The 25710-nt window shown below is 35.2% G+C and overlaps 1 protein-coding gene across 2 annotated transcripts in view; it reads left to right on the forward strand.

Moving 5' to 3' along the window:
- CTNNA3 (catenin alpha 3) overlaps nt 1–25710 on the forward strand; it is a 1956715-nt gene that overhangs the window by 960986 nt on the left and 970019 nt on the right. For both annotated transcript variants that reach the window (XM_031949475.1, XM_031949474.1), the window contains exon 8: nt 17782–17862. In XM_031949475.1, the coding sequence (XP_031805335.1) occupies nt 17782–17862 (81 nt within the window). The remainder of the gene's footprint in view (nt 1–17781; nt 17863–25710) is intronic.

The following is a 25710-nucleotide window of genomic DNA, read 5'->3' on the forward strand; positions in this document are numbered from 1 at the left end:
ACTTTCAGCCTGAGACACAATTGGGCTATAGGGGAAATTCATTGTCTGTATTCTTTTATCTCCCTACTTATATCTTCTTAGTCCTATCCATGGCTCCTGTTACCCAGGATACTTCTGGCCTTCTATACCCCAATCTGAGATGTTGCTAGCTACTTCTTATTGTTTCACTTGGAGGTAGAGGACCTGGATTCAAATTCTAATGCTGTCACTTACCAATTGTGACATCCTGGACAAATTCCCCCTTATTCTGTGCTTCCCTTTCTGTGGGTGCCCAGATTTCTTCCTTTGAGATGACAACCGATCTATTTAATCAATCCATGCTAGTCCAAAATTGGGGCTTTCAGTTCCATAAAAGGAGGAATAGGTGGGGGGACTAAGCAGGTACATATGTGCCTAGTAATTTGCACAGCCAGTTTGCTGCAAAACTAAGCTACGTTCATGGTCAATACTCTCTCAGGCTATTCATTTTTATATATGTCTACCTTGAGGTTATTTTACAACAAAGAGAGGGGTCCCTGAATATGTCTTTTGAAATCATGTTTTAACTTATAACCATACATTCTAAGTTGGAAGAGATCACAGAGACTGTCTAGGCCAGTCCTTTGTCATTATAGAAGAGAAAATGAATTGAATGGGGTCATGATAAATAAGTAACAAAACTTACATTTGAACCTGGATCCTTGGGAATTAAACAATGCATTGCATGGACAGAAAAGAAAAGAGAATCAGAGTGGTTAATTGCAAAAGGAAGTTGGAGCAGTTGCACTATTAGATGTTTATGAATGGTGATAATTTCTTTCTTCATCATCATCTTTTTTCTTCTTTCACTTTCTCTATATCTGTTTCTCTCTCTCTCTCTCTCTCTCTCTCTCTCTCTCTCTCTCTCTCTCTCTCTTTGTCTTTCTTTAACTCTGTTTTTAATGTATGATGTTTCTCAGTTTTTATATCTTTTTCCATTTGATTAATTCTACTTTTGAAGGTGTTGTTTTCTTCAGTTTTTTTTCCCCATTTGGCCAATTGTATTTTTTAAGGTATTGACTTCCTTTTCCAAGCTGATGTCTCTGATTTCATATCTCTCATTTTTTCTCATTTTTTTCCTTTACCTCTCTTATTTGTCTTTTAAAATCTTTTATGAGCACTTCCAAGGAGCCTCTTCGGGCTTGAGTTCAATTCATATCAATCTTTGAAATTTCCTCTGTGGTCATTTTGTCCTCATCTGAGTTTGTGTTTTGGTCTTCCCTCTCATAATAACTTTCTATGATCAAGCTCTTTTCTGTTTTTTGCTGATTTTTTTCCCTTTTCTTTTGGTATTTCCTCTTTTATGACTTTTATGATCGAGCTCTGCTCTTGGGGTAAAGGGGACACTGTTCCAAGCTTCTTATGTAGTTCTGAGCCTTGGCTTTGAGCACAGTGACCCATTGTGTTTGCAGGGGGTAGTTATGCCTGATCTTTCCAGGAAACAGACTGATTTCTCAGGATTTGGCTTCTAAGCTAAAACTGGAGACTGCTTCACTGGTCTGCTTCTCTACTGAGCCAGGACTGAAGGTCTCGGTTGCTTATCTGCTGTGATTATGACCCTCTCTCTAGCTTTCCCAGATTCCATCTGAGTTGGGTTGAACATCGTTTTCACTCCAATGAAACTAACTTTTCTTGATGTTTTTCCACTCTGTTTTGAGCAAAGAGTTGTTTCATTTCATAGATTCTGTTCAGAGGCTTGGTTTCATATGGTTTTCCAGGGAAACTAGAAGAACATGAGAAGCTTCCTGGCTTTACACTGCTTTCTTGGCTCCACTTTTGGAGTCAATGTCTTTTAAGGTACCTTTGGGCTTTAAATCTATTATCTTTCGAATTGTCTAATAAATTCTTATGTAAAGCAAATCATAGTCCTAGAATGTATCTGTAAATCCACATTACAATGAAAAAGAAACCTGATTAAATCTGTCTCCTGTCTGCTCTGAAAAGTCCTTTGAAAAGAAAACAATGAAAATCTAATTGAGCTGATGTATATAAATGTCCTAAGATATATTATTTGGCTGCAAGAAACATTTATATGAGGAATTCAGGAAAAACAACAACAACAACAACCACCATGAGACCTTTGTGACCATGCAGTGTGTTAGTGTGATATAAAAAGAGCCATGAAAAAAATGTGTGTAGTGACTACAAAAATGCAAAGGAAGAGCTCTCTAAAATGAAGATGATTGCCATTTCAATGACCAATAATGATATTGAAGAAGTAATTAAGAAGCATTTCTTTGCTTTTGGTGGAGAGAATCTTGGGTTCGTAGATAAAAGGCTGGATGGCACGAGAGAGAGGTGATCCTATCTAACCTTTCTTTTACAGACTGGGAAATTTAGGCCCAGAGAAAGGAAGTAATATAAGCCACAAAATAATGGGCAGAACAGGGAAAACTGTGAAATGATTCCACTGAGTCAGTTGTTTTAGGCAGCTAAGTGATGTGATGGTTAGAATGTCAGGGTTGGATTCAAGAAAATCTCAGTTTGAATTCTGACTTAGATGTTTATTAGTTTTGTGACACTTAGGGAAGTCACTTAACTTTCCTGCTTCAGTTTCCTCCTTTGTGAAATGGTGATAAGAGCACCTATCTTAGAATCAAATGAGATTATCTATCTATTCTATCATCAATCTTTCTGTCACTTCTATTTATTTATCTCTTCTATCATCTATCTGTATTTGTAACTATATCTAAATCTATATCTTGTTTCATTTAGACATATATGCACACATATACATATAGACATATGTATATGTGTGTATACACACATCATATTTATAAACCTTTAAAGAACTTTATAAATGTAAACTTTTGTCTTTATTTAACTTTTCCCCCTTCATTATAAGAAAGACTTTATTGAAGGCTATATCTGCATATGAATGTGACATGAAAATAGAAAATATTCATAAAACCTAATTTCTATTTTTATTTTTTAAATTAAAGCTTTTTTTATTCTAAAAATATACACATGGATAATTTTCAACATTCACCCTTACATAATCTTGTGTTCTAAATATTTTCCTCCCTTCGCCCCCATCCTCTCCCCTATATAGCAAGTAATCCAATATATAAAACTTAATTTTTAAATGGGAATAAGCATGAAGTGCAGGGATAACAGATTTTGAACAAGACCTTTTTTTCTTTTTCAATATTAGAGTGCTTAGAAAATGCATTTGTTGGGCATTGCCTATGAGAACATGAAAATGGTAATCACATACTGAAGGCTTGTAGTCATGAGGGCCCCAGGGGAAAGAAAATATATGTACATTTAGTATTTTCACATATCACAGAACAGAGAATAGGTTCTACTTAGAAGTTTAAAAGACCTGGTGCTTTGGGCCGCATGCTGGCTGTATGTTGTTCAGTTGTTTCAGTCATGTCCAGCTCTGTGTGAAACCATTTGGGATTTTCTTTGAAAAGAGTCTGTAATTGTTTGTCATGTTTTCTTTCAGTTAATTTTATTGATGAATAAACAAACAAACAGAATTCATTGACTTGCTCACAGTCACACATATAGTAAATATTTAAGGCCAGATTTGAACTCACAAAGATGAGTCATCCTGACTCTGCATAGTGGCCACCAAGCTGCCTAATGGATACATGATCATGGGCAATTTAATCTCTCAATAACATGAGAAACTCTGTAAGAATAAATCTTATGGACCGTTTACCCATATGAATCAAAGGATATCCAATGCCACTGCATACTAGGAGTTCCCTAAAGAGAGAAATGCTACATCCAAGTCACTAAAAATAAAATAAAATAAACTAAGACCCATACTCCATTAAAAAGATTGCAAGTCATTAACTAAATGTTTGATTAATCAAGATTTAGAAATGAGATCACCCATTTCAGTGTAAAGGGCACAGTATACCAGGTTCAAATCCCAGCTAAATCACCATTTCGCTCTCTGGCTTGAGGCAGTTCATGTTTCCTCTGCAAAGTGAGCTATGGTTAATCTCTGAGATCATTTCCAGCTTTAAATTTGTTCTTCTATTGACACTAAAAAAATCAGGATTAGAAAATGGAGATGCAGGGGGAATAAGAGATATACTAAAAAGATGGAGGCATAAGGAAAACAATCACATTTTTAAAAGATCTGTTGGAGTGTTTTTCTCTACCTCACACAATATTTATGGAAGTAAAGAGCTTGCCAGGGAATGGTGTTTTTACTTAAAAGAGAATACCACTGGAGTATAATTTATCGGGTTTATGTATATTCCATATTATCATTGCTTACTAGCCTCTGGTATCATTTTTTAAAAATACCACAGAGAAAGTCTTTGCCATTATAGCTAACAATATAATTGACATTATAAAACAATGCTCTCCCATTTCTAGAAAGATGCTCTCTGCTTCTTTCAAATCCACAATAGCATCCACAGTTCATGGTGGCTCAAGGACATTTCGTATTTAGCCAGGTCATCTCAATAACAATATTAACAACAACAGCAAATATGATTTGGATAGAACCTGTTATATACCAGACACAAAAATCACCTTATAGATCTTTTGTTTGATTTCCTACAATCTAAGAAGTATGTGATGTTATTATCCCACAGAATGGGTTTTACATTTTTTTTTAATTTACAATTGTGGGAACTGAGGCTAAAAAAGGTCACATAGTGGTCAAGTGTTTAAGGCCAGATTTGAAATCAGGGCTTCCTGATGCCAGTTCCAGCTCTATCTCCACTGTGTCATCGTGATGCCTAACTTAAAGTTACCCATATGAAATCAGGGCCTTATAAAGTCTTGGTAAGTAATGGGCAACCTAGAATGAGTACAGAGGTCGGTATTGGAGGTCCTGGCTTCAAATATTATCTCTGCTATTTTCAATATCTATGATGTAGAACACAAACAAGTTTGCCTTTCTTGGTTTTCATTACTATTTTATTCCTATAAAAAGAGAGTTGGATTTACTAATATCTGTGGTCCCTTCCAGCTTCCAATGGATCTTACAAGATGCTCATTCAAAATGCTGATCCCTAATGAGAGCAGCAATGAAGAAATCCTTAGCATGAGAATAGAATGCTCACTAGGGCATCATTACCAATTTGCTGACACTTTAATGGACATTAGCTGACTGGTGAACTTTAGACATGACAAATCCATGTCATTTGCTATTGCATTTTCTTAGGGATGGGAATGGGATGGGGTCTCATAAGCCATGGGACCATACCCAGACAAGGCTATGCTAGAGAAGGGCTTTGCAGGCATCTGGTAATGAAACCTCTGAGACTGTGATTAGATTTTAAAAGTCATAAGGAAACACACACAGACTTACAGACATACATAGACATAGTCCCAGGAAACCAAATGAACAAGAAGAATTATTTTAAACCCATCAGAAGCTGTTTTCAGCTTTTCCAACACCAAAGCAGGGAAATGGATTGATTTAATCAAATTAATCTGTAATCTGTTCAGCTTGGGTCTAAAAACTATCATTACTTTACATGGGAATAAGCATTATTTTATATAATTGTACATCTATAACTTATATATGTTTGTTGTCTCAAGGAAGGAGGAGGAGGAGAAGAGGGAAAGAATAGAATTTGAAATTCAAAACTTTCAACAAAAATGTTTAAAAATGTTTAAAGAAAACAATCATCACAGAATCCACAAACACATAGTTTTTGCCTCCCATCAAGAACGTGATGGCTAAATCCAAAATTTTCCATTAGACTGACTATGTATCCCTTGGTTTCAACTGCTCTCATGAAGGGACACTAGGGCTGTGAGCAGCCTGGACTTTCTTATAGCTGGCCATGTTAATCTTCAATGTCAAAGAAACAAACATTAGTAGAGCTTGAAGGCACCATACACACAATGTCTTTGACTGCAGTATCACTCTTTGTTTTGCTCTTTTTTATCAATAATATCTCAACTACTGCCTAGCACATATTACTTTGGGAATGGGACAGGATGTCTGAAGCCATTCCCAATAACATTATTTTCTATATTCTCTCCCTCTCCCTCTCAATCTCTTTTTCTACCTATTCCTCCTCCTCTTTCTCTCGTCTCTTTGTCTTTCTGTCTCTCTCTGTGTGTCTTTCTGTCTCTCTCTCTCTCTCTTTCTCTCTCTCTCTCTCTCACACACACACACACACACACACATGCACAGACACACACACACTCACATGCACACACAATTTTTTCATCAGATCATAAGCTTCTTGAAAATGTGAGATATTTTTGCTTTGTCTTTATGTGTCCAGCAATTAACTAAGTGCCTGGGACTTAGTCAGGACTTAATAAACATTAGATGATTGATTAAACTGTTGTCATTATATATGGCAATCCCAGTCAAGAAACTAAGGAGATTGGAAAATACTCTTGAACTATGCCCAATGGGCTACTAAACTGTCTATAACCTTTAATCCAGTAATACTACTATTAGGTCTGCATTCCAAAGAGATCAGAGAAAAGGGGAAAGGACTTATTTGTACAAAAATATTTACATACATAACAAAAAATTGGAAATTGAGGATATAATCATCTAGGTAATGGCTGAACAAGTCATGGCATATGGATATAATGGTATACTATTGTGTGATAAGAATGAATAACAGGATGATTTCAGGAAAACCTGAAAGGCTTATATGAACTGATGTAAAGTGAAGTGAACAGAACCAGGAAAGCAGTGTGCACAATTATGGCAATGTTGTAATGATAGTAAGCTATGAATGACTTAGCTATTTTCAGTCATACAATGATCTAAGGACCCATGGTGAAAAATACTATCCTCCTCCAATAAAAGAACTGAAGAAGTCTAAATGCAAAGTGTGCAAAAAACATACTTTTAAATTTTCTTTATTTTTCTTGTTTTTTTTGTATGTATTTTTTCATAATGTAGCTAATATGAAAATATATTTTACATGATTTCACACTTTATTATTGTCTGCCTTCTCAAGAGGTAGAAGAAAAGAGGGAATGAGGGAAAAACAAAAAAATTTTGAATGATTGTTTAAAATTTTAAAAAGGTAATGGAAAATATTTAATAAAGTATATTTATATATACAAACATTAGAAACATAACTATGGGTATATGTTATGTATATATATTCCTTTTAGTTTATATATATGTATATATGTTCTCATTAATTTATTTATGTATCTATTTATATCAATCTATCTAAATCTTAATATATCAATAAACCTTAGTATACCAAATACTTTACTAATACCAATAAGAATTGGTATTTGCTATACAAATTATAGTATTAGAGAAGTGTTCAACTTAGAAGTTGAAACTTGACAAAGATCACAATATTTATTATCTATTGGAGTCAGACCTTGAAACCAGAATTTCCCTTCTCCCCAGCTGACTCTAAGTGGTTATCATGCTGCTTCTTCCATAGGAAGGAACAACAGAGAAGGAAAGAGGAAAAGATAGATAGCCTCAGGTGTGACCTTGGGAATAGGCAGAGAAAATGGCTCCCTATTGGGCATAACTTCAGAGGTGTTTCAAGATTTGTTCCCACTAGAGAATTCTTAAATCACCTATCAACCTATCTATTCATAATTGGAAATTAATTTCTTTGCCTTTGAGACTTCTCCCTGGATAAAATTTAAATGCTCCTCAAGGAAGCAAAATATTTAGTTAGCTTCACTGGTAATTTACCTAAAGTGAGGATTCTAGTAGCATCTTCCTCACAGATTTGTTGTGAGACTGAAATGTGATAATATATGTAGCTACATAAATGCTACCTATTATTGTTTTAATTATGCAAAGTGCTTAACACACTTTAAAGTGTATGTTAATGTGAGTCATTATTATCTAGTATAATGCAGTAAGAACCCTTCTCATTTTTGTCTTGCTATAGCTGGGGGTAGTAGTCTTAATAACATTTGTGGAGTTGAAGTGGCTTGTGAGCTACTTTCTTAAGAGCAAGTAAAGTCAGGAAGAAAACTGAGAAAGTTCTGAGCCCTTGAAAACAGAGAGAATGGACCTCTGAGGTCATCCAATCTCCTTACTTTACAGAGAAGAGGCTGTCCCAGTCATGCTGGAGGTAGAGGTTGGGTACAAGAAACGAAAGAGTCTAGGAAAACTAGAAACCACCTTTGGCCACTTCACATATTTGCCAGGGGTCAGCCTATGTGCTAAAAGAGCCATCCAGTTAGCTCAATGGACAATCACAAATGGCTCCCGGCTCTGCCATTAGAGCTGCTGTACTCCCTGTTCAATTGCATTTGGTCAACATAATGCCTGGATGGTTTAACCTCAGCAGTATGATTTTCAATCAGCATGGTTTGTAATTCAGTTACATTTCTCAGGTTCAAAACAGCTGAATCACATTACAGAAGCCAAGGATAGCAAGATATAAATACACAGATAGATAAATAGATAGATAGACAGACAAATAGAGATCCATACAAACATAAATACATATATTATATCTATCTAAATTCTAAATATCTTTCTATATACATATACATGTTGTGACTTAGGTAGGGCATTGAGGGAGTAAAGGACGTCTGGAGGAAGACAAGGGGGGTGATAAATGGCCTTGAGTTTATATCAATTGAGGATCACTCAAAAGACCTGGAATCGTTTTAATCTTGAGAAAAGAAAATGGTGGAATTACAGAGAACTGCTATAATATATGTGAAAGGTTGCTGACCACACGGAAGGGTAATTAGATATCTTTTGCTTGGCTTATGTGAGAGAAGGGTCATGAAAGATATTCTTAATCTTTAAAATAAATTTGCTCAGAAAACTTGGGGGTATTTGGCCAAGTGAAGAAGGGCAGAGGTTGAATTTAAGTGGATGGGGAGGAGAAATTAGGGACAGCAAGATGACTCAAGAAATAGGCCAATGGGCCTTGAGACAGGAAGACTTGAGTTCCAGGTCAGCCTTAGACACTTACTAGCTATATGAACCTTGTTCTATTTCTTTTTCTGAAATGGGACTATTTAAGCAATTTACTTCCTCCCCTGTTAATCTGGGAAACCTATATTTTTGGAGGTAGTCATCCATTTCACTTAGGTTATCAAATTTATTGGCATAATGTTTGGCAAAGTAACTCCTTATTATTTATTTAATTTCTTCTTCATTGGTGGAAACGTCTCCCTTTTCATTTTTAAGACTACTAATTTGATTTTCCTCTCTCCTTTTTCTAATCATATTTACCAAAGATTTATCAATTTTATTGTTTTTTTCATAAAACCAATTCTTAGTTTTATTTATTAGTTCAATAGTTTTTTTTTTACTTCCAATATTAATTTCTCCTTTTAATTTTAGAATTTTAAGTTTAGTATTTGATTGGGGGGTTTTTAATTTGGTCTTTTTCTTAACTATGTGATCCTGAAACATTTGTTTCACCTATTTCCCTTAATCCATTGGAGAAGGAAATGGCAAATTATTCCAGTATCTCGCCAAGAAAACCTGATGGATAGCATGTTAGAATTAATCAGTACTGAGTGACTGAATGAACAACAACAATAAAAAAGGAGGAGAAAACAAGGAGAATTTTAGTAAAATTTAAAGGAAATTCTCATATAATATATCTACTGGGAGGCTTTCCAATTCTCCAAGTATTTGATATGTAATAATGAAATTGATGACTTATGTTCATATCATGCTTTTCCCAAATCTTTCTCTCTCTCTTTCTCACCCCTTGCTCTGTCTCTCCTTTTATTCCCCTTTCCTCCAACCTCTTTCTAACATATCTATCACTTAGCATATGTATTATCTCTCCTATTATGATGAGAACTTATTGAAAGAAAAAGTCTTTTCTATTTGTATCCCTAGCAATTATCACAATTTTCCATATGGTAAGTGCTTAATAAATATTTTATTCATTCATCAATCCATCTATTCTTATTGTCTAATCTGTATGTAAACATGGATGTGCTATGCAACATATCATAGAGTAAAAGGTCAACTTCATCCAAAGGGTGATGGACTAAATGAAAGAAGAGGAAAGTGACACATTTTGGAGAGGATATGGAAAAACTGGGACACTAATTCATTGTTGGTGGAGTTATGAACTGATCCAATCATTTTGGAGGGCAATCTGGAATACTGCCCCAAAAGTTATGAAACTGCTTGTACCATTTGATCCATCAAGACCACAACTAGGTCTGTTTCCAAAAAAAAAAAAATAACAGAGAGAGAGAGAGCCCAGCTATTTTTGTTGAACCCTGTGAGTTTGCCCTTATATCAATCCTAAATCTCTATCTTTATGATTTCTGTCCATTGCTTCCAGTTCTTCCTTCTAGAAGGAAATAGACAAATAGTAGAGAGGTACGTAATGCGGTTTAGTGACTAGATGGCCAAACAGAGTCAGGACTAGGAATTAAATGTTGACTCTGACAGAATTTAGCTCTGTGGCCATAGATCATCTATTTAAATTCCCAGGGTCTCACTTTCCTGATAAATAAAATGAGAAGGTTGCACTGGATGCTTTCTGTGTTTTTTCTTAGTACTACATATAAATTTGTGACTTCAGGACTCTAAATCTAATGCCTCATTTTGGAAACATCTCTTTATAATAGCTCTCCTGACTTGCCTCACCTTTTCTAGTTAAAAAGTCTAATTTTTTCACCTTCTTTTCATAATGCTCAGACAGGTTCATTATCATCCTGGTCCTTCTCTACTTGTTCCAGTTCTTTCATCAGTCAACCAACAAACAATTATTGAATACCTTTGTTGTTTTTCAGTCTTGTCTGACTCCTTGTGACCCTATTGGGATTATATTGGCAAATATGATACTAGAGTACCTTGCCATTTCCTTCTCTTGCTCATGTAGAAACTGAGGCAAACAGGGTTATGTGATTTGCCAGGATCACATGGCTAGTAAGTTTTTGAAACTAGATTTAAACTGTTAAGACTAGAATTCCTGATTCCATGCCTGTCATTCTGATTACTGCTTTATCTAGCTGCCCCTAGCCAGGAAGTCATCTCCCAAGTTGAGATTTTTGTTGCTCAGTCATGTCTGATTCTTCATGATATCACTTGGTGTTATATTGGGAGAGATGCTGAAATGGTTTATCATTCCTTCTTCAGTTCATTTTACACATGAAGAAACTGAGGTAACAGAATATGGTGACTTGCCCAGGGTCACACCACTACTAAATGTTGAGGCAGATTTGAATGAACAGAGATGAATCTTCCTGACTCCAGGCTTGACATTCTGTGCACTGTGCCAACTAGCTGTCCTTTTTAGTACCTCCTTTATACCAAACATTGCACTGAACACGGGAGACAAAAATATAGTAAATGAAATCTGCAATATTCAAAAAAAGCTCATATTCTAACATCACAATCTTTAGCTTGAGGATAAACTAGACACAGAGGTCAAAGGGTATTTACTAAATGTTCTCTTAGTGGAAAGCACAAAATTCCCCAAGAAATACTTAAAAGTTTATTAATATCATACTTAAAGTGAAATATACAGAGCTGAACTCAAGATTCCAGTTGGTAGTCTTGCTAAAACATTACAGTGGACTCTCCTTATTCCCAGAAGCTCTGTCCTTCTCTGAAAGTTTCCCACTTCAGTGCCTATCCTGAACTGTAGGTCCCAGAGCTTAATATTTTCTTAAAGGCATAATTTTGCCAGCGTGTGGATGGGTATTAAATTTTGAGAAGAGCTATTTCACAAATCCTTTCACGTAGTGGGGGATGGAGAACCAGGATTTTAATGGTACCATATTCACATGTTTTCCTAACAGGGTATACACTACTCTGGAACCAAAGGCTTAATTTTTCATGTTTGTATATCGATAGATTCCTGAGAACAAGAACAACATCAACAAAAACCAAAATCCCCAACATTTGCTGAATCTTTGCTTTTGTCATGTACTAAGCATCAGGTACTGAAAAACCCAGACTGTTTCTGTGGAGAAGAAATAAACTCAAGGACATTGTGTTCTCTCTTTATGATGAAATGTAGATTTCCTCCTAAAAGGCAAATGTGTCATTCTGAAAGGTTGGATAGGATGTTATTTTCAAAAAAAGAGAAAGAAACAACTCCAGCTGGTTAAGTTTAACTTCAGTACAAGATGCTCCTTAGCTTCTATAGCATTTTTAAAATTTGACTATCACTTGAATACATTTTCCTGGGTGTTAAATGCTTGCCCTTTGGTATTCAGGTCTTTGATGTCCTTCTGAGAGTCTTGGAAAACATATTCCTCATTTGAAACATCTCTCTCCGTTGTTTCTTTTCCAGTCAAAAAGAACCTCATACCTGTCAACACATTTTCAGGACAAGAAATAGTAACATTTTGTTTTTCTTATACTGTTTTGGTTCTTTCACAGAATGAGGCCTTTTCTTTGAATCATCAACATAATAATAGCTGGTATTTATGGAGAGAGCTATTATTTATAAGATATTATTATAATATAAATATATTATTTATAATAATGGCTCTCATCATCTTCAGGCCTGTAATTGTCGACACCCATGAGACGCCCGAGCTTTTTACAAAGCTCAAATACTAAATCTTACATGAGACCTGTCCTGACTTCCTCTTCCCCCTTTCCTCTCCTGAAATCATTTTGAATTTGCTCACTATGAACATGTATGCTTTTCTCAGTGAAATACGAGCTTTCTGAGACAGGTATAATATAGTACCTGAAATACAGTAGGTGCTTAATAAATGCTTGTTCATTGATTACTTAATTTCCTGTCTACTTCTTCATGCGTAGCATGGTAGCCTGAACATAACAGGAACATGGTAAATGTATCTTGGATAGAAATGAACTGAACTGACTTTTCTCACTATTATCATGTGAGGTGGGCAGGGGTATAGATTTGGACTTTATTCAGTGTCACTTAGCTAGTGTCTCCAGCACCAGCTGAATTCAGACCTTCCTGACTCCAGGTTCAGCAATCTATTCATTGGACCATATTTTAAAGCATTTATAAATATTTCCCAGACTTGAAAAAGGAAGTCTATCAGGTCCCTTCTTGTCCATAAATTCTATGATTTTATTAGTCTAAAGATGAAATCCTGTGATTTAAGATTATAAAATCATATGCTTAGATCTACAAAAGGATCTTGAAGGTTATCAAGTACAAGCCCATGATTTTGCAAATGAGGAAATTGGACTCCAAACAAATTAAAGAATTTGCCTAGAGTCACATAGCTTGGAAGTGTCAGAGATGCAATTTGAATGTCATCGCTTTCTGCCTCAGTTTCCTATTATGTAAAATGAGAATAGTAGTAAGTCTTTTCTCACGTAGATATTCTGGGGATCAAAGGACATTATATAAAATAATTTGTAAACTAAAAATGTTTTATAAATGAATGTTGTCAACTAAATGTTGAAGGATTTTAAGAAATGACTATTCCTCCTGTCATTTCATTTCATTTGATTGTAATCCCCCAAGAGCAAGGTTTGTTCCATTTTTCTGTGTTATCCCTACCTACAACTAGTGGCTGACATCTAGTTGGAGCTTAATAAATGAGTGTTGAATTGAATTGAATTAGAGACTAAGAAATCTTGACCTGGAAGGAACTTCTGGCACTACCCATTTTCAAGATGAGCACAGGTCCTGGTATATGATAGATTATAATAAATGGTGCAATGTTGGTGGCTTATTGAGGAAACTGAGAACAGGGGTTTTTAAAAGTGACTGTCACTGTCACATGTATAATAAGTGTTAGAGAACAGATTTGGGCTTTGGGCCCTTTGGAGCCTTTGTTCTTTCCACCATATGGTGTTATGTAAAATGAAGGGGAAAGGGACCTGGTAACTGAATTCTGAACAAGCCAAGGAGGGAAAAAAGCAAAGGATAGAGGGCTAAAAAATGAATGAAAAGAGGAGGGATATGGGAAGGAAGAAACAAATGAGCCCTGTGTGAAGAGCCAAAGTTTAAAATGAAAATGTCCCCAGCTCTCTAAAGAGCCTTGGACCCAGGCTAAGGCCTGAATATAAAAACTGGAAAATCATCTTTAGAGCCCTTATTGAATCTTTTCAAGTTGCCACCTTGGGTCAACACTGCCACATCTAATAACACTGCCAACTTTGAACAGTATTGATGAATCTCAGTGCAGAAGATACCAAGTGTGCTAAAAATAGGAGAGCTTGCAAGACTGACATCAATTTCTTCTGAGCAATTGCTAGGTGTGCTTGTGACCCTAAGGGTTCCTTGTGTTCCTTTTCAGGCAGACCTTTATTCTTTTGTCCCTGCTTTGGAAAGAACAGGATAGCACTAAAGTAAAGCAGAGGTAGTATGATATAATGGATAGGGCAGTAGATTCAGACTCAGAAGCTTTGGATTGGAATCTGGCTTTCTTGCTCAGTACCTGTGTGACTTTGGGCAAGGTACTTTATCTCGATGAACCTCAGTTTCCTTAATTGGATAATAATAACCTCTCAGATTCTTTCCAGAATTAAATTTGTGAACATAAAGAGCACTCTTTTCATTTCTGGGAGCAAGATTTAAATGGCTTTAGTAACTGTAAATCTGTATATCAGAGAGTTCCACTGAGATATTTCTGGCCGCTTATGACAGAGGCCCTCTCACCTGCACTATCACAGGTCTACCTCAGTTGTCCCTTTTTGACAAGGAGCCCTGTAAAAGCATTATGAAATATTTTGAAAGTTGCAATGACTTACTCAGGGTCACACCAATAATAACCATTAGAGGTAGAATTTAAAATTATAGCACTGTGGGTCCCCAAGAGCATCAACCTTTTCCCCTAATCATGTGATCTATCCTATGAAGAGAATAGTCTTTCAATGATAGGGTATGTAATTTAGTTGAATCTACTGCATAGGAATCTTGACAAAGCAGAAAAAAAATGTTGGATTTTGAGCTGAGACTAAAGTTTGAATCCCACCTCTGTTACTGATTTTTTGTGTGGACTCAGTTTCCCCAGATGTAAATGATGGGTGTTATACTAAATCACTTCTAAAATACCTTCCCAACTTAAATAAATTATCCCATCAGCCTCATTTAAGAAAGACCCTTATGCAGGAAAGGTGTGGGGGACAAGACTGAAAAAGCTGGAAAAGGCAGGGTATAGAGGAGATTACCAACACAGGGCCATGATGATAGTAGAATTGATTTCAAAGACTATTGTCTGCTGGGAAATGAAAAGTTGATTGGACTTCTGAGGCTTCTCTAAATAGAGATTTAAAAACTAAGTTTTTTGTTTTTCCCTCCATTTCCTTAGTTAGAGAAGAGGCAAATGAGGGTACTAATGAGGCATGAATACCAATATTTGTGATGATACATTTCTTGGTGATGAGTTTTTTTTTTCCTTGAGGTGGTGAGGGTGGATGATGATGATGGAACCCAAAGAGTGGAGCTGGTGGGGAATGGAGAGGAGTTTCCCTTTGTCCTTTGTCTCTGATCCAGTCTTTGGTTGTACCTTCAATCCCAGCTTCCAGCTGTAACCCTCTTTAAATGACTTTATGGTAGATATAAGAACATTAGGCTAGATATATAAAAGATGCTTTTTCATCCTTCCCCCAATGAATTTGGAGCTAGAGAGATACATGAATATCATCTCTCCAATTGGATTTGTCATTAGAGAGACCTATGAATGTCATCTCTCTGATTGGATTTGTTGCTAGAGAGACCTATGAACATCATCTCTCCCATCCCCCTCTTGTACTAGATAATGAAACTGAGCTCTAGGGAGGTGAAATAAGCTTCAAAATTGAGTCATTTATTCCAAGGTGATAAGACAAAAGGGAAAAATCAATTTGGAGTTAGAGACCTGGGTTCAAATTTTAGCTTTGCTCCTTATAATCTATGTGACCTTAGGTATTATTCCCCCTTTCTCCTTCTCTCCATCTATCTAGGAGAGGGTTAGATTTGCTTTCTAAGGAACCTTTAAAATTGATGTCTATATCCAAGTAAAAGATAGGAATTGAATTTAGGTTTTCTAGTTTCAACAGTAGTTTCATGGATAGCTTTGCCATTGAAAATAGTGGGTTCAAATCCTGACTCCAGTCTGGCTGTATAAACTTAAGCCTCTCTAAGCCTCAATTTCCACATGTTAAAAGTGGGGATTAGATTATATGATTCCTGAGAAGTCTCTTGGGAAAAAAAGAAATCTTTTCTTGAAACTTGGAATGAATTCTTCCTGTTCCCTTAAAAAGGCATATACTCTTTAAATGACCAATTCCTTGGCTCCTTAAATTTTGCTTTCTTACTTTCAAGGTCTCTTCCCAAGGACCATTCTCAGCTTATTAATTTAAAGAGCAGCTATTTTCAAAGAAATGAATCATGTAATGGTCATTTCCATCTGTTTTATGCTAAATATCACCAGAAAATGGTTTCGTTTTGATTCAGTATTTGTTCAGAAAACTTAAATGCACACACACACACAAATATGGACCAAGGTTATTCTTCAAGATTTAAATTAAAAACAAAATGAGAGAAAACAATAAGTAAACTAACAAATTCTTTTGATTGGAAGTGATATCAAACATCTAGAGACTGAAGAGACTTTGGGAATCAATTAGTGTCTGGTTGTTGTCCTCTGTTCTCAAAGAGGACCAAGAATGACATCACTTTGTTGTGGTCAGGGGTCAAGGTAGAATGTGTCTCACAGTGACTGGCCAGACCAATATGAGCTTGAAAGGCTCTATCACAAGTTGGGCACAAATAAAGTTATTTCCTCTACATTATAACTTTCTCTATTTGTGTTTCAATATATCCACTCATTGGCACAAGAAACAAAGTGGGAACTTTTTGGTAATTTTACAGAAGCTGCAGATGATTCATGAAGGTTAGCAGAAACCAAAAAAGTTTAAAAACTCTGAAATGGTTTAGACTTCTTTGGTATAAAGAGAGGACTCAAAATTCTAGATTTTCCAGATTATGGGTGACTCTTCACCCCTAATCCCTGTGATGTAGAAGGAATAACTGTAGTCTACATGAAGAACAAGGGCAAAGCCTCCTTCTTTTCCAATCCATTAAAACTGGCAGGGCCTATTTTTATTTTTTGCTATTTGTTTCTTAAACTCCTAGAATGGTACCTAATTTCTTTTTAACTCTAAATGACTTTTGGATTCATTTGGAACAAGAATGGAAAGGTAATTCCAAAGCCATACCATGAAATTCCTTCATTTTGTAATCAGATGACATGATACACAGCAAGGAAATTTTGTCCAGGTTCCCCTAGGTAGCATATGGTAAAGCCAGAATTCAAACTCACTTCTCATGAATCTGTACTGAGTCCTATTTTCACAGAAGCAGAAGAGAGAGGTAGCCTTCAGGTTGTCTGGAGAAGCACAGAGACTGTTTTATTTTGTCCCTAGAAACAATTTGTTCTTGGAATCTTGTCAACCGCATCCATGGTCAAGGTTCACACTGCATATTTTACTTGGTGTTCAACAAAGCTCCAATATGTCTCGGCATCCTTTGCGCAATGCCCGATTAAAATTACTCCTTTCAGAAACTCCCACAGAAGTTGACAAATGGGGCCTCCGGTGCTTTTAAGCTAATTGCTCTGCTTAGTGGGTAACAAGCTGGCATGCTGGGAGCTTTGGAGTAGCATTCTATATAGATCTTGTTGGGTCTGATGTCTGGTTGAATGGACCCTGGCACTGTTGCAGCCACCATAACCCCTCAAAGGACCAACCAGTGTGGCCATTAATCACAATTCTTCTTCTCTTAAGAAAGATCTTCATATCTCTTAGGAAACATGGTAGTGGGTTGAAAACCTGTTCTTGAAATGCCAAGCTGTTATTTGCTACGGATAGGATGAGGTGGGGATGGGAGAAAACAAATTGCTAACACAAGATAGCAATTAGATTTGGTTTCTGATGACAGTTTTTCATTTTATGTTTTCTTACAGGCTGGGAAGAAGGAAAGGAGCAATGCCCTGAATGTCGCAATAGATAACATGTGCAAAAAGACTCGAGACCTGCGTAGACAGGTGAGAGAAGAGAATAGGGGGTGAGAGGAGATGAGGATGGTAGGGAAAATAGATCACATATGTGTAGCCAAAACATTTCTCTTTTGCTTTTGACCTAAAAGAAAATAGTCCCAAGGTTACAGATTTAAAGTTGGAAGAGAATTTGGGGACAGAACAAACTGAAGTCTATAAAGGATAAATGGCTGACCCAGAGTCTCAGAATTAATCAGTATATGAAGCAGAGATCAAACCCAAGTTTTCTTGACTATTACCCTTCACATCATGTTGCCTCATGTGGTTTAGTTATCTCAAAAAAAAATCAAGTAATTTATTTTAAGCTATTTATCATGTCACTAGTCTTAGCAGCATAACAACATCAAGATGGAGAATCTTCTAATTAGAGTGTGAAGGGGTCTCTACAGTCATCCCAGTCAATACCCACATAAAATAAATCATCTTTATAAGATACAAGACAAGTAGCTATCTGACCTCTGCTGTATTTTCTTCAATGAAGAGGAACCTCAACTTAACGTTACCTATTCCAGTTTTGGACATTTGGAATTGTTAGGAAGTTGACCACTCCACCCCACTCCTTCTAGCATCAAGGCTATATTTGCCTTTTGGATTGCAAGGTTTAAGTATCACAGATTTAGAGGTCTTGGAAAGGACCTCATGTTATCTAGTCCAACATTTCCATTTTACAAAGCATGAAACTGAGGATCAGAAAGATTAAATGATTTGATTACCATTACAGAAGTATTCCGTTAAGACCAGATCTCTGTCCATTACCACATGCAGCCTTTTGAACTTGCAACTCTCTCTCCTGGCTTTACCTTCTAAGAGCAAGCAGTAGAATAAGACTGGTCTTTCTTTCATATGAAAGACCTTCCAATATCGGGGGGGGGGGGGAAGTCATATCTTTCCTGAGAGTGCTTACCTGTCCAAGATTGACATCCTGAATGCCTTTGAATGACATGTACTTAAAACCTGTGCTATCCTTGTTGCCAATCTCTGGAAATGCTCCAGATAATCAATGGTTTCCTTAAATTGTTCCAATTATTCACCCACACGATTGAACACAGTCTTCCACATGTTATATGAATAGGGCCAAGGCCAAAGGGATTGTCATTACCATAGTTCCATAAGCTATGTTTTCTTAATGTAGCCCAAGTTCATATAAGCATTTTGCTGTTTTATCACACTGATGATTCATATTGAGTTTTTAGTACAGTATAATCCCTTCAACTTTAAATATAAAAGCAATAGGAAAACAAAACCACCCAAGCCACTTTCTAAAATGTTCCTTCAATCCGTACTTAGGAAGCCGATTTCTTGAACTCATAATTCATTATTTAAACCTCATGAATTTCTCTTCATTAGACTCAACCCCATATTCTAATCTATCAAGGGTTCTTTGGATCCCAACTCTGTTCTCCAGTGTATCCTGTATTCAAATATGATGAGGATAATATCTGAGCTCTCAGTCACATCACTGACATAAATGTTAGACAGCAGAGGACCAGAAACACATCCCTGGAATTCTCCCCTGGAGAGAACATGGTCTCTTTCTTGTTGAAATTGATTTATTATCAACTTTTCTATGAAGCCATACATTCAATAGTTCTGAAATCATCTCCCTGTCCAAATCTCTATGTATGTCAACACTAAAACTCTGAGTAATTTTATCAAATGCTTTGAGGAAACTCAGGTAAGCTATATCTAGTGTTGTTCTCATTTTCCAATTTGGTAACCTCATCAAAAATAAGAAGCACTTTTCATTTGGCAGGGCTGTTCTTGATGAGGTGGCCAAACTGCCTTTTTGTAGCTACTGCTTGCCTTTAATGGTAATAATTATTAATAATAAGCATTTGTACATTATTTATGTATAATATTTGTATATTATTAAATGTTTGTATATGATTATCTCATTTAATCCTTACAACAATGTCAAAAGACACGCACTATAGTTATATCCACTAGATAAGCTAACCAAGGTTGACAAATTAAGAGATTTGCCTAGGAAAATATCCAAGTAAGTATGTGAGGGAGGATTTGAATTCTTGTCTTTCTAATTTCATTTATTGCTTTATATAGAATTATTCCATGGAATATTTCTCAAGAATTTCATTAGCTACTTCAATTCTCTGAATAAAAATAAATGGCCTTTTAGTGATATTGATAGAAACAAAAGACAGAGATGAGAGGTGGGTGGGAAACACGCAAGAAGAAAGGAATTATAACCAAAATTTCCACCAGCAAGCCTGTTGTACCCATGATGGACCTGTGTTTATTATTCTCTCCCCAGAAGGAATGTAACCACTCAGATATATAGAAGCTAAAAATAAGAGTGAATTTTTCTTCCATGTGGGAAGGGAATAGGAGTTTGTAAAATAATTCTGATAAACAGGAGAAAGAACCAAGCCCCGATGTATTACCTCCTATGCCTTTATTAATCCTACCAGCATTTTCTGGCTTTGTTCTGGTTACACTGCTCTATACTTCATTTTATGCTTTCTTTTATCTATTAAGAAATTTAAAAAGTCAACAATTAGTTCAAAACAAGTCAAGATCCATCACAGTCGCTATTGTTATTTTAGATTGTATTGAGATGTTCAAAGTCCAGAATGACAGCTCATATATATTATAATAGTCAGACCATAACTGGAGTCTTGTGTTTAGTTCTTGTTGTTACATATTATAGAGGGAATTGAGCAGGGTTGTGCTTGTATCAGCAATAAAGAGCTGATTGCTTAATTTTTATTATGAACATTTACAGAAATTTCTAGTTGTTATGAATCAGGCTTTGATTCATTGTAGCTTTTTTATTGTCTAGACTTAAGATAGTGTCAATAATGCAGATTTATCTTAAAAATTATGTTTATTTTTTCTGGAGAGTTGGGTTATAATGCATATACCAGCACATTACTATATTACCCTGGAAACACTGAGCTCGATTGGAGGGCAGTAGAAGGTTCAGAGAATAAAATCATCAACATACCAAGGCCTGATGACTATAGGATGACAATCATTACAACAACAACAACAAGAAGAAGACAACAACAGCAACAACATCCTGTATTTGTAATTTTTTTTGTAGATTCCTTTAAGGTTTATAAAGTCTAAAGGTCATCCATTACCTTATATAAGCCTCATTGCAGCCCTGGAATTGACAACCTGAAGGACCTATAGAGAGGGACTATTAGTATAGGTTCATTGACAATCAACTGAAGGAACTAGCATGTTTAACTTCATGATGAAAGGCTTGGTTTGGTTGCTGTCATTTCTACCTTCAGAATTCTGAATGGCTATCATGTGCAATAAGGGTTAGATTTTTTTTCTTTTCCATCTTGGGGAGCTAAGAAAGGATTAGTGGAATGATATCTATTTAAGAAAGACAGGATTCAACTTAATTTGAAGGGGTAGAGAAAACTTCCTCAAATTAAAGTAGAATAAACCAACACCCAAATGACTTTCTGATAAGTACAACTGTTCATAGATGGAATGGGCTAATTTGGAGGGTTGATAATTTTCTCCTAGTGGAGGTCTTCAAACAAAGACTGGAAGACTATTTCTTGGGAATTTTCCAAAAAACATTCTATTTAGACTGAAGATTTCACCAAATGACCTCTTAGATTCCTTTAAAACTCTAAAATTCTGTAATTTTTGACATGATCCAATAGCTTCAATCCTCTAATATATTTGTGTAAGTACACAGATATGTAAGTATCAGGGAAAGCAAATCCATAATCAAAAGGAAGACCTAGACAGTATCTTTCAAGAAATTATTTAAAAAAATATGCCCTGTTATCTTGGAACCAGAGTGCAAAATGAGTTTTGAAAGAATTCACCAATCACTTCAGGAGAGAGTTACCTAAATAAAAACTCCAAGGAATCTTAAAGCCAAATTTCAGAAATTTTAGGTCAAGGAAAAATACTGTACTGCAAATGGCCAGAAAGAAACAATTCAAACATCGGGGAGCCACAAGCAGGATAACAGGCTTTAGCACTTGTGATATTAAAGAATCTACGGTCATAGAACATAATATTCTGGAAGATAAAGGAGTTAGGACTACAACCAAGAATCACCAGTCCAATGAAATTAAACACAATACTTCAAGGAAGAAAATAGTCATTCATTTGAAATAAAAAAAAAATCAGCCTTTCATAAGAAGACCAGAATTGAACAACAAAAAAAAAATTGATCTCCAATATCATGACCCAAAGTAAACCTTTTAAAAACAAGCAAAAAGAAAAAAAAAAGAAACAAGGGATTTAGTGGAACTGAACTATTTCTATCCCTACATAAGAAAATGATACTTATAATTCTTTTAAAAATTATCAAAAATGGTTCAAGTAGAATGAATATACATACAGTGAGGTTACTGGTAAAAGATAATTTTAAGGGAATGACATAAAAATTAACAAATGAGAAAGAGAAGTTTATTGGGGACAGATGGAAGAGAGATTGAATGGAGTAATTAATTCAAATGAAATGGCACAAAAGACCCCTATTACTTTAGCGGAATAGATGCATGTGGGCAGCTCTTAATATTTACTCTCATAAGTGTTGGCTTAAAGAGGGGATTATATATATAATCAGTTGAATATATAAATATGTCTTACCTGACAAAAAAGTAGGAGAGAAGAGATTAACCAAAGAGGAGTGGGGAAAATCTGACAAAAGAGAAGGCAGACCAGGAGAAATAATAGACAGAACACAGTACTCTCAAAGAGGGTAAGGGTAAAAAAAAGAGAGGATAAATAGGAGGAAAGACACGATAGGGGGGAAAGCACCATTAGTAATCATAATTGTAAATGTAAATAGGATGGACTCTCCCATAAAATGCAAGCAGATAGCAGAGTGGATCAAAAACCAGAATCCTACAATATGCTGTTTACAAAAACCACATTTCAAACATGGGGACAGACACACACACACACACACACACACACACACTCACACAGCTAAAGATAAGGGACTATAGCCAAATCTATTATGCTTCAGCTAAAGTAAAAAAAAAAAAGTGACAACAATTTTAATCACAGAAAAAGTAAAAGTAAACCTAGACATGATTTAGACATAAAGGATAACATCATAAGCTAATAAAAAGAACAAAGAGTCTACCTGTCAAAGTTATGGAGTAGGAAAAATCTATGATGAAATAAGAAATGTAAAATAGCTAATTTTGATTATGCTAAATTTAATAACTTTTGTCCCAATAACCAAAAACAAAAACAATGCAAGCAAAATTAGAAGAAAAGCAGAAAGCTGGATAACAGTTTTTATAGTAAGTTTCTTTGATAGAGGCCTGATTTCTCAAATATGTAGAAAAGTGAATCAAATTTACAAGAATATAAGCCATCATAACTGATAAATGGTCAAAGGATATGAGTAGGCAGTTTTCACCTGAAGAAATCAAAGTCATCTACAGACATATGAAGAAGTACTCTAAATCATTTTTAATTAGAGAAATACACATTAACACAACTCTGAGATACCATTTCACTTTTATCAGATTGAATAATATAATAAAAAGGTAAATGATAAATATTAAAGATTATATTGAGAAATTGGGACACTAAAGCACTGTTAGTGGAGTTGTGAATTGATCCAGTCATTCTGGAGAGCAATTTGGAACTATGCCCAACAGGCCACCAAACTATTCATATCATTCTATCCAACACTATAACTACTAGATCTATATCCCAAAGAAATCATTTTAAAAAGTAAAAAGCATATACACATCCAAAAATATTTTTAGCGGCCTGTTTTGTACTGGAAAAATATTGAAAATTAATGGGATGCCCATCAATTCAGTAATGATTGACCAAGCCATGGTATATGAATATAATAGAAAAATACTGTGCAATAAGACGTGATAAACAGGCAGATGTCAAAAGACACTGGAAAGACTTGGTTGAACTGATATAAAGTAAAATGAGCAGAATAAGGACAATGTCATACATAACATCAGTAACATTGTGTGCTGATCGGCTATGAATGGTTCAATTCTGCACAGCCATAAAAATGATCCAAGACAAGTATAAGAAACTCATGAAGAAAAATACTATTCACATCCAGATAAAGAATTGATGGACATTTTATGGACTTTGAATACAGATGGAAGCATACTTTTTTAAAAAAAACTTTACTATTCTTTTTCATGTTTTTTCCCCCTTTTGATCTATTCATTTACAACTATAACTAATATGGAAATATGTTCTACATGATAGAGGATTATAACATACATCAAATTGCCTCCTATTTTAGGAAAGGGGATGGAGAGAGGGAAAAAAATTTGGAATTCAAAATCTTGTTAAAATGAGTGCTAAAAAATGTTCTTGTCATGTAATTGGGAAAAAATAAAATATTATTAAAAAGAGGAAAAAAGAATCTGTCTGGGACTTTTACTGCCTTCCTACCCTTCTCCCGTTCAGTGTCCCACTTTCTCTAAGAAATTTATTATAAAAATGTTATTTAAGAAAGCAATATGAGTCATTTTAACCCCTATAGTTCTTGGCAAAGTTTATAAAATTGTTTCTCAAAATCATCTTCCAAATACTTATTCATTTCCTGTGAGAAAACACTGATAATGTGTTACATTAGTGGCATTAATAGTATTGCTTTGGAGGAGAGAAGATAAGCCCAACTCCCTCACTGACTTCCTCAACTTGAAAGAAGAAAGTGTTTAGAGATATAGAAAAGATACGGAAATTTCTATTATTATATCCCTTGTTTTTTCATGTTTCCCTCCTGTGCCTCATCTGAGTCTTCACTAATCTTATAGAAAATTTCATTTAGTTTTTGATTCAAAGGAATAGTGTGGATGATGAGTTTCTTGAGAGAGATTTCTGAGAGTAATTCTATGAGAAAAAAAAAGTAAAGGGAAGTAGTCATAGTCTGAAGTCGTGGGTGCAAACTCACCTCTGCTATGTCAAATCTCAGTTTCTCCATGTAGAAGAAGGTTTTGGAGTAGGTGCTCTCTATGTTCATTTTGAACCCTAAAGTCAAAGAACCTTTGTTACACTTTGAGGGCTGTTCTCTGTGTCACTATCATATTTCCTGGGTGATTGTCCTTAAAGTATTAGGGAAAGAGCTTAGTTTTTAGAACCTGATTCATTCAAATACTAAAAGAAATCCTACTTTTAAAATATAATTTTACCTCTCTTTTGTTTATAAACACTTCCATTGCAATGCCTCAACCCAGAGAATTTTTCTTTTTAATAAAGAATAAGAAGCAGTTAAAGAAGTTCAATAAAACCATTTTATACATCCAAATAATCAGACATATGCATTCATACCAATACATGGTCTTCTACCTCTGCAAATAAGTGAATGAAGGTACTCCCTCATATATCTTCTTTGGAGCTAAACTTGATTATTATCACTTTATTTTTATTTTTTTTTATGTTCTGTTGATATTGTGCTCTGAAGAAATGTGAGATTCACAAATTTATGTAATCTTTCCTAGATTACTTTTTGTGCCTGATCCATGGTAGAACATTCCAAACTCATATTGGCTTGATCATCCACAGCTCTCAAATATACTCATATTATTTTGGTCCTCTTCAAAATGAAGGACAACTCCACTAGATATTGTGTATGTATGGTATTTTTTGATTTTGCTTACTTCATTTTGCATCAGTTCATATAAATCTTCCTACTATTCTCAGTATGCAATATACTTGTTAATTCATTTCATTTTGTTAATGGATGATAGTTTGTTTAATCATTCCTAATTTGGTATCTATTTTGCTTCCCAGTTATTTTTTTATGACCAAATGTGCTTACATGAATATTTTGGAGCAAAAAGAAATTTTTGCCAGTTATCTCCTTTAGATATAGTATACCTGCCAGTGAAATTTCTA

This window comes from Sarcophilus harrisii, chromosome 2 (genome assembly GCF_902635505.1).
Source record: "Sarcophilus harrisii chromosome 2, mSarHar1.11, whole genome shotgun sequence".
Lineage (NCBI taxonomy): Eukaryota > Metazoa > Chordata > Mammalia > Dasyuromorphia > Dasyuridae > Sarcophilus > Sarcophilus harrisii.